Source organism: Panthera pardus, unplaced genomic scaffold (assembly GCF_024362965.1).
Source record: "Panthera pardus isolate Hobbes unplaced genomic scaffold, ASM2436296v1 HiC_scaffold_25, whole genome shotgun sequence".
Classification (NCBI taxonomy): domain Eukaryota; kingdom Metazoa; phylum Chordata; class Mammalia; order Carnivora; family Felidae; genus Panthera; species Panthera pardus.
The window spans coordinates 59,910,392-59,923,555 of NW_026526821.1; the positions used below are offsets into that span (position 1 = coordinate 59,910,392).

The 13,164-nt window shown below is 35.4% G+C and overlaps 1 protein-coding gene across 6 annotated transcripts in view; it reads left to right on the forward strand.

Annotated features, from left to right (window-relative positions):
* REV1 (REV1 DNA directed polymerase) overlaps nucleotides 1-13,164 on the forward strand; it is a 92,128-nt gene that overhangs the window by 21,642 nt on the left and 57,322 nt on the right. For all 6 annotated transcript variants that reach the window (XR_008417814.1, XM_053890593.1, XM_053890594.1 and 3 more), the window contains 2 exons: nucleotides 8,042-8,105; nucleotides 9,492-9,618. Coding sequence is in view for 2 of the 6 variants with exons in the window: in XM_053890593.1 (XP_053746568.1) it covers nucleotides 8,052-8,105; nucleotides 9,492-9,618 (181 nt within the window). In the remaining 4 variants the exon portion in view is untranslated. The remainder of the gene's footprint in view (nucleotides 1-8,041; nucleotides 8,106-9,491; nucleotides 9,619-13,164) is intronic.

Below are 13,164 nucleotides of genomic sequence, written 5' to 3' on the forward strand. Positions count from 1 at the left end.
GTATGGAGTACAAAAGGGAACTGTGGAAGAATTTTAATCTAAAATGGAACCAGAGGATTTGAAATGGAGAATCTCAGGCATGTGCCCTCAGAGGAATGAACTTAAGAACTGAGGCACTGATTTGCTGTAAATGCCTGATTTACAGAAGATGGAGACCTCTCCTGACCAATGAATGTCTGCCAAAAATCTCTCCCCATCCTCAAGCCAGTGAACTTACTGCTTGGATTCCACCTGGGCTTCCCCCTCTTTACAATCCTTGCCCATAAATACAGCCCGCCCCAAACCCTTAACAGGCTTGCCTATACCTTGCTACCACAGGAGTTTCCCAAATTGGAATTCCTCTGCTGTTCTCAGATAAATTCAATTTATGGTAAATCTAGTAGTCAACTACCCAAACCTCTTAAAGACCCTGCAATGTAATTGAGACCCAGAGAAATGGAGATGTACCAGAGATCAGTGAAACCAGTTAGTGGCACAGCCTGTACTAGAAACATTTCCTCTTCTACTCTTTTATTCATAATTCTTTGATCCACTGTGCTGTATATTCTACAAAAAATAACAGATTGACTGTCATTACTGCACTTTTATTTAGTCAGTATTTAACATTGATTAATCCAGATATTTATTGTTTTCCTTGCTACATTTTTCCTGTATTTTTGATCTTGCAAGCTAATATTTTCTTCTACCTGAGGGATATCTTTTAGGATTTCCTGCAGTTCAAGTTTGCTGGTGGCATTAGCTTCTGTTTTTAATTTGCCCCAGATACCTTTATGTTCTCTTTCTTGACTGAATTTTTCTCTGGGTATAGAATTCTAAGTAATTATTTTCTTTCAGTGTAGTCTTCTGGCACTATTGTTTCTGTTGAAAAGACAGCCTTTATGTAATTGGTCCTCCTTTGAATATTTTGAATGAAATCTGTTTTCCCCACCCATGGCAGCTATTTATTTGTTTCCTTGAACATAGTAAGCATAGTTAATCTTTAACTGGGTTAAAATCAGTATCTGGAAACAAACAGGGCTGATGGGGGGTGGAAGAGAGGGGAGGGTGGGTGATGGGTATTGAAGAGAGCATCTTTTGGGATGAGCACTGGGTGTTGTATGGAAACCAATTTGACAATAAATTTCATATATTTAAAAAAAATCAGTATCTGGAGTCTTTGTAGGTCTGTTTACTTTGTTTCTGTTGGTTCTCACTCATGTGATCTTACTACTTTGTGTGCCTGGTTATTTTTATTTGTATGCCAGACTTTATATTTTCAAAATAGTTTTCAGAAACATGTGTTTAGGATGTTGTCGTTCCCTGTACAGGGTTTACATTGCTTCTGCCAGATGGTTTAGAGCATTCCAGATCATCTTTTTTTTTTTTTTTTAATTATCATTCCAGTGTAGTTCATGTACAATGTTATATTAGTTTCAGGTGTACAATATAGTGATTCAGGAATTCTATACATTACATGGTAAGTAATACTCTTTAATCCCCTTCACCTATTTCACCCATCCACCTCTCTGGTTGGTAACCATCAGTTTGTTCTCAGAGTCTGTTTTTGGCTTGTCTCTTTTTGGTTTGTTTCTTAAATTCCACATAAGAATTGAAATCATGTGGTATTTATCTTTCTCTGACTGGCTTATTTCACTTAGCTTAATACTCTAGCTCCATTCATGTTATTGTAGGTGGCAAATTTCGTTTTTCTTTATGGCTGAATAATATTACGTTGTGTATAGATATCATTATCCATTCATCTGTTGATGGACACTTGGGCTGCTTCCATAATTTGGCTCTTCTAAGTAATGCTGCAGTAAACATAGGGGTACATGTATCTTTTTGAATTAGTGTTTTCATATTCTTTGGGTAAATACCCACTAGCGGAATTACTGGATCATATAATTTATTGATTAAAAATCATATAATTTATTGTAAAAAATCATTTAATTTTTTAAGAAACTTCTATACTGTTTTCCACAGTGGCTGCACCAGTGTGCATTCTCACCAACAGTTCACAAAGGATCCCTTTTCTCTACATCCTTGCCAATACTTGTTGTTTTTTGTATTTTTGATTTTAGTTATTCTGACAGGTGTGAATTGATACCTCATTGTGGTTTGGATTTACATTTCCCTAATGATGAGTGATGTTATGCATCTTTTCGTGTGTCTTTTGGCCATGTGTATATGTTTGTGGTTGGAGAAATGTTTGTTCATGTCTTCTGCCTGTTTCTAATTGGATTATTTGGGATTTTTTTGGTATTACTAATCCTTTATCAGGTATGTCATTTGCAAATATCTTCTTCCATTCAGTAGGTTGTCTTTAGTTTTGTTGATTGTTTCCTTTGCTTTGCAGAAGCTTTTTATTTTTGTTGTAGTCCCAATAGTTTATTTTTGCTTTTCTTTCCCTTGAGGCCGGAGACCTATCTAGAAAAATGTAGCTATGGCCATTGTTGGAAAAATTGCTGCCTGTGCTCTCTTCTAGGATTTTTATGGTTTGAGGTCACACATTTAGGTCTTTAATCCATTTTGAGTTTATTTTTGTATATGGTGTAAGAAACTGGTGCAGTTTAATTCTTTTGCATGTTGCTATTTTTCTCAACACTATTTGTTGAAAAGATTGTCTTTTTCCCATTGCACATGCTTGCTTCCTTTGTCCAAGATTAATTGACCATGTAATCATGGGTTTATTTCTGGGCTCTCTCTTCTGTTCCTTCATCTTTGTATCTGTTTTCATCCCACTACCATAGTGTTTTGATTACTACAGCTTTGTGTAGTGTATCTTGAAATCTGGAATTGTGATATCTACAGTTTTTCTTTTTCAAGATGGCTATGTCTATTCAGAGTCTTGTGGTTCCATACAAATTTTAGGATTATTTGTTGTCGTTCTGTGAAATACGCTGTTGGTATTTTACTAGGGATTGTATTAAATCTGTAGATTGCTTTGGGTGGTATGGAAATTTAACAATATTGGTTCTCCCTTCCATGAGCATGGAATATCTTTCCATTTTTTTGTGTCATCTTCAGTTTCTTTCATTCATGTTTTATAGTTTTCAGAGTATAGGTTTTTCACCTCCTTGGTTAAGTTTATTCCTAGGTATTTTATTTTATTTTTTTTTATTTTTTGGTGTTATTGTAAGTGGGATTATTTTACTAATTTCTCTCTTTGCTCCATGATTAGTATATAGAAATGCAATGTATTTCTGTATATTGATTTTGTATCCTGCAATCCTAATGTATTCATTTATCAGTTCTAGTAGTATTTTGGTGGAGTCTTTAGGGTTTTCCATATATAATATCATGTCATTTGCAAATAATGGAAGTTTTACTTGTTCTTTACCAATTTGGATGCCTCTTATTTTTTTCTGTTACCTAACTGCTGTGGTTAGGACTTCCAGTACTATATTCAATAAAAGTGGTGGGAGTGGCATCCTTGTCTTGTTCTCGATCTTAGGGGAAAAAGCTCTCAGGTTTTCACCATTGAGTATGAGGTTAACTGTGGGTTTTTCATATATGGCCTTTGTGTTGAGGTATGTTCTCTCTAAGCCTACTTTGTTGAGGATTTTTATCATGAGTGGGTGTTGTAACTGTGTCAGATGCTTTTTCTGCATCTGTTGAAATGATCATATGATTTTCCCTTTTTTTGTTAATATGATGTACTACGTTGATTGATTTGTGAATATTGAACCACCCTTGCATACTTGGGATAAATCCCATTATGAATCATAGTTAATGATTTTTTTTTAACATATTGTCGATTCAGCTTGCTAATATTTTGTTGAGAAGTTTTGCATCTTTGCTTATCAGAGATACTGACCTGTAGTTCCCTTTTTTTGTAGTATCTTTATCTGGTTTTGGTTACCAGGGTAATGCCTGCCTCACAGAATGAATTTGGAGGCTTTTCTTCCTCTTCTGGCTTTTGGAATAGGTATCAACTCGTCCTTAAATGTTTTCTAGAATTCACCTGTGAAGCCATCTGATCCTGGACTTCAGTTTGTTGGGAGTTTTTTGAATACGGATTCAATTCCATTGCTGGCAATAGGTCTGTTCACATTTCCTATTTCTTCCTGATTCAGTTTTGAGAAGTTACTGTTTCTAGGAATTTATCTATTTCTTCTAGGTTGTCCCATTTGTTGGCTTATAATTAATTTTTCATAATCTTCTCTAACTATCCTTTATATTTCTGTAGTGTTATTTCTCCTCTTTTCTTTCTTTAAAAATTTTTTTAATGTTTATTTATTTTTGAGAGAGAGTGTGAGTAGGGGAGGGGCAGAGAGATTAGGAGACACAGAATCTGAAGCAGGCTCCAGGCTCTGAGCTGTCAGCACAAAGCCTGACACAGGGCTCAAACTCATGAACTGCGAGATGTGACCTGAGCTGAAGTCAGATGCTTAACTGACTGAGCCACCCATGTACCCCTCTCCTCTTTTATTTCTAAATTTGTTGATTTGAGTACCCCCCCTCTCTTTTTAATGTTTGTTTATTTATTTATTTATTTATTTATTTATTTATTTATTTATTTTTTAATTTTTTTTTTTCCAACGTTTTTAATTTATTTTTGGGACAGAGAGAGACAGAGCATGAACGGGGGAGGGGCAGAGAGAGAGGGAGACACAGAATCGGAAACAGGCTCCAGGCTCCGAGCCATCAGCCCAGAGCCTGACGCGGGGCTCGAACTCACGGACCGTGAGATTGTGACCTGGCTGAAGTCAGACGCTTAACCGACTGCGCCACCCAGGCGCCCCTTAATGTTTGTTTATTTAATTTTGAGAGTGATCAGGGGAGGGTGAGAGAGAGAGAGAGAGAGAGAGAGAGAGAGAGAAAGAGAAAGAGAAAGAGAAAGAGAGAAAGAGATCTGAAGCAGGCCTGGAACTGTCCGCACAGAGCCTGACATGAGGCTTGAACTCAAACTGGGAGATCATGACCTGAGCTGAAGTTGAATGCTTAACCAGCTGAGTCACCCAGGCACCCTCTTTTTTTTAATGAGTCTGGGTAAACACTTGATTCCAAAGAATCAGCTCTTGGTTTCATTGATCTGTTCTGTTGTTTTTTTGGTTTCTATTTTATTTCTGCCCTAATTGTTATTTTTTCTTCTTTCTACTGGTTTTGGGTTTTTTCTCCTTTTTCTACCTCTTTTAGGTGTAAGGTTAGGTTGTTTATTTGAGTTTTTTTTGCTTCTCGAGGTAGACCTGTATTGTTATAAACTTCCCTCTTAGAACTGCTTTTGGTGCATCCTGAAGATTTTGGACCATTGTGTTTTCATTTTCATGTGTCTATGTATTTTTTCATTTTTCCTCCTTGATTTCTTGGTTGACCCATTTCATTATTTAGTAGCATGTTATTTGACCTCCATGTATTTGTGTTCTTTAGGATCATCTAATTTACTTTCAGAGGTTGAAATAATCCAAGGCAGGCTACATTTTTGGCAAAATTTGGTTTGTCTACTTCCAGTTTACTTACCCCTAGGATTCTAATCCCAAGTGTGGAGATATATATGCTTGGAGGACCCTTGAATTCCAACTGTTGTTCCCTTAGTGCTGTGTTTGTTCAGAAACATTGCCCAGACTGTTACAATTGCCACATGCTTTCAGAGGAAAAAGCTGTCCCAACCTGGGGAGGACAGGTGAGCTGGCAGGGTTTCTTTGTCATCTTCTAAATCTGAGCCCAGTAATTTTTCATTATTTTGTTTTTTAAAAAATAATGTTTTGCTTAGTTTTCTTCTTTCTCACCAGGAAGATTGATCCCAATAACCTAGTTAACTACTTGTTACGGGTTTTTCTCAAAAATAGAATTTGAATGTATAAAATGAAACGTTTCTTCTTTTTCCCTTTTTTGTCAGTCTATTTGAATCCTGAATCAATCAATAGGAGTTTGCTGTACTCAAATTAGTTGAAATGAAGAAATTACTAATTTCAGTCTTTTACTTTTTCAAAGCTTAAGCATTTGTCTGGGATAGCTTTATTACTTTGAAATAGAAGAAGCTTGAAAAAATTTTTTTTAACTTACAACTTTATTTCATACTCTCCTACCCTCATGAAACCACTGATTAGGATTTCTCATATTGGCCTTTTGCAGTAGTTACCCAGTAGATCTTAAATGAATAATATATTCTTTAACTTACTTTTCATTTAGCTGATTAATTGTTCCCTTTAATTTTTGTGAGCATTCCTAACATACAAGGGCCAGAACTCCCAGACTCTTTACTTATTAAGAGCAGATGTATAGATTCAAAGTTAATACGAAGTCACGAACTTTGTGTTAACACATTTCCCCTACTCCTTTAAGATAAGGGGAGAAGTCTTGAGGGACTGGACAAAGTGTACCTCTTTTTTTTTTTTTTTTTTTTGACGTTTATTTATTTTTGAGACAGAAAGAGACAGAGCATGAATGGGGGAGGGTCAGAGAGAGGGAGACACAGAATCTGAAACAGGCTCCAGGCTCTGAGCTGTTAGCACAGAGCCCGACGCGGGGCTCAAACTCACGGACCATGAAATCATGACCCGAGCCAAAGTCGGCTGCTTAACCGACTGAGCCACCCAGGCGCCCCAAAGTGTACCTCTTGAAAATAGAAGTATTTAGCAGAACAATATGGCAATTCTAGGACTCATAATGAACACATTGGGTAGCCATGCCCCTACCTTTGTCAAACTGAAAACAACACCAAATCTTCTCTGCCAGCATCCACATCCCCTATTCTGGATTAATTACGTTGCCTCTTGTTCACAGAGCTCTTTGCTCATGCCCCTTATCTCTCTATAGGACTTATTTATTTATTTATTTACATTTATTTATTTTTGAGAAACAGTGAGACAAAGCGTGAGCGGGGGAGGGGCAGAGAGAGAAGGAGACACAGAATCTGAAGCAGGCTCCAGGCTCTTAGCAAGCGGTCAGCGCAGAGCCTGATGCGGGGCTTGAACCCACAAATTGTGAGATCATGACCTGAGCCGAAGTTGGACACTCAACCGACTGAACCACCCAGGCGCCCCTGGACTTACCTTTTTAAGAGAAGGTCTCTACATATCTTTTAGGCCCCTTTTAAAAGCTGACAGTAAACATTCATAATATAAATGTCAGCAAGGAAAAACTACATTGCACAATATATCAAGTATAGAAATATTTGAGAGAAAATGCTTATGTGTGTGTCTAAAGTGTCATATTTTAAGGTTTCACTCAGTAACAAATTCTTATAAACCATATCACAGCTAATTTGACTTGGGTAATGTACAGAGCTTCTCCTGTAACATATTAATTGATATTAACTTATGTAGTAGAAGAAAAATAACCTAAATAGAGGGCGAGTTAGTTTTGTGAAGGATAATGCAGTCGGGTCTCAAGATGTAGCCGTATAGCTAGACGAGTTTTATAAGGAGTTTCATTTAGTGCCTGCTTTGACTTCTGAACCATTTGATAACCTTGCTAGCTACTAAGGCACCTAACACTTGAGATAAGCCATTATTTGGTCATTTGGGTGGTTTAACAGCATAGTGGGTCAAGTGTAGCCTTAAGGAGAATGCCAGTTTAATAGTTTGTGATAAGTGATAATCCTTCTACATTATCTCCCTTAAGATGTGCTGCTTTAATTGACTTCTTTTAGGAGTTTTTGCATAATAGATGAATTACACTAAAACTGTACTCTTAAGTGTCTAGTATGTAATAGTAAAGCCAGTTTAAGAGCCATATTAGAAGACAATTCATGAAGGAAAATGTTTTCTTGGGTTCTGTTAATACTAATTAATGTTAACAAGCATGGCCATGTTAGTCTAATGTGGTGATGTTTTACACAAGTGTGTATTAGATTTGGTGCATAGGAATGCATAAATGTTTTTGCTATAAAAAATTTATAATAGTTATAATTTAAACATACTTATCTATAGAAGGGTGTTTTAGGTACAAATCTCACTTGTGAAGCAGGAGAATGTTATGCTTTGGGAAAAGTTTTTTAACTTTCACAAATTGAATATTTGAGTTTATTTTAAATTGTCATTTTTCTTGACTTGAAATAAAATGTCAATTAGTATTACGTTATAAAATTGACAGTTTTTTTTTTCCCCCCTTAATACAGACGCTCCACCATGAGACGAGGTGGAGGGAGGAGGCGAGCTGAAAATGATGGCTGGGAAAAATGGGTGTGTTTTAAAAGAATAAAAATAATTATATTTAATTGTCTAGGTATTTTTCGTTCTTGTAGGTTGGAGTGTGGTTTAAGGCATTTTTTAAAATTGTAAATCACTCTAGATACCACCTCTTCTGAGTTTTCACAATGTATTGAAAGCTTGTTTAAACTTTTTAACACCCGAACTTTATTTTATCCTGAGGAAATAAATGTTCTGGTGTACAAATATTTATTTGTGATAATTTTATTGCAGCATTGCTAGTAATACTGAAAAACAGAAAATACCAGATATACTGTAGTAGAGGATTGGTCAAGTTAATTATCACTGTGCAGTAGAACACTGTTCAGCCATTATTTAGCTTTTTATTTCTTAACTGGAGATGGCCTTGACTAAAATCTTGTTTCATAAAGGATTATTCTCTATGATCCTATTTATGTAAAATGTGCATATTCTGAGACATAGTAATAAATTTAAAAATAGATCCCAGAACATTAACAGTGAATGGGATTATACCTAATTTACATTTTCTTTATATTTTCTGAAAAAAAATTTTTTTCCACAATGAGCATGTAATATCTGAATAATCAAAACCAGCAAAATAATTTCCATTTTGGAGGAAATAAGTACTACTTTGAAGATTTCTATGACTGTATTTTAAAGATTTAATGGATAGTTCTTTATCAGTAAAGTAAAATCAAAAAACAATCGATAATTCACATAATTAAGCTTAATTATCACATAATTAAGTTTAATGTTCAGGAAAAGTGTAGCTAAGTTCATAGATTTGTATAGGTCTTTAGCAAAAATAATGTTTTTATGTTCTTTCCGAGGTTGATGTTCTCTAGTGAAAATTATTACTGCTGTCAAGTAGATTGATTAGATCCAGAATTTGGCCACTGAATCATTTATTGTATTATCTACATGTATGGAGAGCTGTACTCGTTTGTTGAACTGTTTCATTTTGCTTTAAATTACTAATTCTAAGTTTCCTGTATTCAGAAGATAGTGGAAACCAATTGAAAATACACTGTTACTGACCACTTGTCAAATTTTTAATTGGTTTAGACTTCTGTGTAACTTCTGCTTGATTTTGTAGATAAGAACAATATTTTGTAGCATTAAATTCATTATTCTTGTCTTACCTTTTCCCACTTTTAAAGTAACTGTTATAAGAATGTGATAAAATAATTAAGAATTGAGTTGATAGAAAAACCTTTTTTATTGCCTTGCCTTATGGTGAATATTTATAATTATATCCTATGTCATTATACCTTGGTCACTAGCATAGAATAAGGTACTTTTCTTTTTAATGTAAATTCTGTTAAAATTGGGGGGGGGGGGGGAGACTAGAAAATACAACCTTTGTAACTGGTTTACTTTTTTTTTTTTTAATTCCAGGGTGGGTATATGGCTGCCAAGGTCCAGAAATTAGAGGAACAGTTTCGGTCAGATGCTGCTCTACAAAAGGATGGAACTTCATCTACAATTTTTAGTGGAGTTGCCATTTATGTTAATGGATATACAGGTTGAGTACTTTTTACTTTTTAGGTATCCTGTTTTGGCATGTACTTTCATTAAGATGAGTGTGATTTGCTTTAAATTCTGTTTTTAGTTATCTTGTATATAAAAATGATAAAAACCTCCGCTTATTGTCTTGGACATTTCCTTTTCATCCCACCTATACCTGCCATTGTGTTTTTTATTTTAATTTTTATCAAGTTTGAAAAAGCCAAATGAGGTTAAAAATAGTCTTCTTTCTTAACCACCTGATTGGAAGCTCATCACACATATGTGGGACATGTACACTGTGAGCTTCAGTATAGTGGCATCTGGTAGGGCCATTTCATCGGTGGATTTGCATAGATCCTTTTGAGCTGATGGGGGAGGAGGGTGTGGTGTGTGTGTTAGATTTCCCAGAATTTTGGTTAGAGAAGGGTATATAAACCTAGCTTGGAGAAGAAAGAGGCCACAGTTCTCACAATTTAAAAAACAGAATTTCATTTAATCTTGTTCTTTTTTTTTCATCCCCTATATCCACTTCTCCCTTCCTGTATTCCTTTTGTTATTGAGTCTACTCCCTGGAAGGGACAGGATAGTTTTTTTCTTTTTGGGTGGGAGAGGACATCTGGAATTCTAATTTGTCTCTTAAACAAAATTTAAACTATAAACTTCTTGTTTCAGAACCTATCCACATGACCTCTTTTGGAGATACCCAGTGCCTCTTTTTCATGAGTTTCTCTTGCTTTCACTGGCACCAAACAGACTCTTGTGTGCTTCCACATAGCCAGCTTAGGTTTTTCTCTTTCTCTGGTCTGTAAAGTCAGTTATCACTTGTCTGTTGGCTGTCAGCTTTTATTACTAAAGTTTTCATCTCTTGAGAATTCCTCTCTTAAGATCACTTTATTTATTTTTTTTTAAGTGAATGGCTATAAATATTTGTGTCATTCTGTTATATGTCTCTCTCTTTGCTTCTCAGCGGGGTGTTACTTATCTTTAAGGTCTCTTTATAAATCACTTCCTCTAACTTGTCTGATTGTCTTCCTACTGGGATAGGTGACTTCTGCTCCTTTGGGGCTATGGCTTGTTAGCATTTATTGGATCTTTCTTTAGTTGTCTGTTTACTGGATAAGAGCGAGAGAAACACTTTCACATTTTCATTACTGTTGTATCCTGGTGTCTCTGGGCATTAACCACTCAGGAAATATTTATTGAATTAAAATTAAGTTTTAATTAACTGAAAACGTTTTCCTGGTTGAGTTTTATCAGGCATCTTTAGTCTAAGAATGTTACCTCACAATGAATGCTGGTGCAGCTCTGGGAAAGTTCACAACATGCAACTTTTCTGCTTAAGTATCCTGGAACATTCAGGTTCCACTGACTTTCCTGAGATGCATTATAAAGATTAAAAATGTTTTTTAAAAAAAGAAGAAACATCGCTTGTTATATTAGCCAGTTACGGAAGTCCCCAGTTTACGAGGGTACCCTTATTCATTATTAAGAAAGAGATCCTTTGTGTGAGGGAGAAAATAAAAGCTATAGTAATCACTCCCATGGTTGAGAATCGGGAATTCTGATTCTATTTTTGTTACCAATTTTTGTGTGACCATAAGACATTTTCTCTTTGGACTCATTTTATTTGGACCCAGTTTTATCCCTATCCTTTTCATTATTTTTCCCTATCCTTTTCTTTAGGATAGGGATAATAATTTTTACTGTTGCTTGGATAACATTATTATAATTCTACAAGTAAAATTCCATTATGTTGAATTTCATAGGGACTTGCAAGTTGTGATGATACAATTTTTTTAGAAATATTTTCAGTTTTAGTGAATACTCTGTAGATAAAAGAATCAACAGCCTCTGTGTAATGAATTAGCAGTAGAGTCAATTAGTGCTTTAGCTGCAGTAAGAGAAGTAGGAAATGCTGTATTGTTGATTCTTAATCATGCTCCCCATAGACTAACATTCCAGGTTTTCTTTTTCTTTAATGTTTATTTGAGAGAGAGATAGAGAGCAAGCAGGGGAGGGGCAGAGAGAGGGAGAAAGAGAGAGATGCAGAGAATTCTTAAGCAGGCTCTGCATTGCCCATGCGGAGCCCGACATGAGGCTCAAACTCAAGAACCATAAGATCATGACCTGAGCTGAAACCAAGAGTCGGACGCTTGAGCCACGCAGGCACCCAACATTCCAAGTTTTCTTGACTCCTTTGAAGCTCCCAGGTGTGCCACCTGAACTTCTCTCTGTTAACTCCCATCCTTTGCAAACCAATTACCGTTGAATTAAAGAAGAGATTCTTTAATTTAATTTAATTTAATTTAATAAAAAGATTCTTTAACTTCTTCACCTTCCATCCTGTTTTTGTTTTTGTTTTTGTTTTTGTTTTTGTTTTTGTTTTTTTAATTAAAAATTTTTTTTGAGGTAATTGTAAATTTACATGCCATTATAAGAAATACTACAGAGATACTATGAACCATTTGCCCAGTTTATCTCAATGGTAATATCTTGTAAACCATAGTACAGTATCAACCAGGAAATTGCCATTGATACATTCAAGATAGAGAATGTTTCCACACCACAAAGATTCTTCATGTTGCCCTTTTAGACAAAAGGCTCTCAGCCTCATTTTAGTCCTTTTAACTACTAACCTAGTCTCCATTTCTATACTTTTTTCATTTCAAGAATGTTACATAAAAGAACATACTGTATACAACCTTTTAGTATTAGCTTTTTAAATTAAGATAATATTCTAGTGATTCATATACATTGTATATATCAGTAGTTTTTTCCCTTTTATTGTTGAGTTGTATTCCATTATATGAGTGTTCTACAGTTAAACATTTACTTGTTTAAGAACATCTGGATTATTGGGGCGCCTGGGTGGCTTATTCACTTAGGTGTCTCATTTCAGCTAAAGTCATGAGCTCGCCGCTCTTGAGTTTAAACCAGGCATCGGGCTCTGTGCTGAAAGCTCAGAGGCTGGGACCTACTTCAGATTCTGTGTCTCCCTGCCCCTCCCCTGCTCAGGCTCTGTCTGTCTCTTCCTCTCTCTCTCTTTCTCAAAAATAAACATTAAAAATAATTTAACATCTGGATTATTTTCTGGTTTTGGCTCTGAACATTTGTGTACAGATTTTGTGTGAACATGAGAGCTGTTGCTAAGTCATACATACAGTAGTTGCCCGTTTAGTTTTTTAAAGAAATTGCCAAATGGTTTCTCAGTGGCTGTGCTATTTTATTTTATATTCCCACTAGCAATTTATGAGTGACCCATTTCTCTGCATTCTTGTTAGCATTTAGTGTTTTTTAAGCATTTTAATAGGTGTGTCCTGCTATCTCATTGTGGTTTTTATTTGTGTTGCAATTGCTCTGCATCCTCACCAGCATTTCGTAAAGACAATTTGGTTTTTTGTTTTTGTTTTTTAAATTAATTTACGCATTCTAATATGTGTAGTGCTGTCTCATTGTGCTTTTAATTTTTATTTGCCTGATGACTGATCGTGAACATCCTTTGATGCGTCTGTTTGCCATCTGTATGTCCTTGACAGTGAAACTCTGTACACATCTTTGTTCA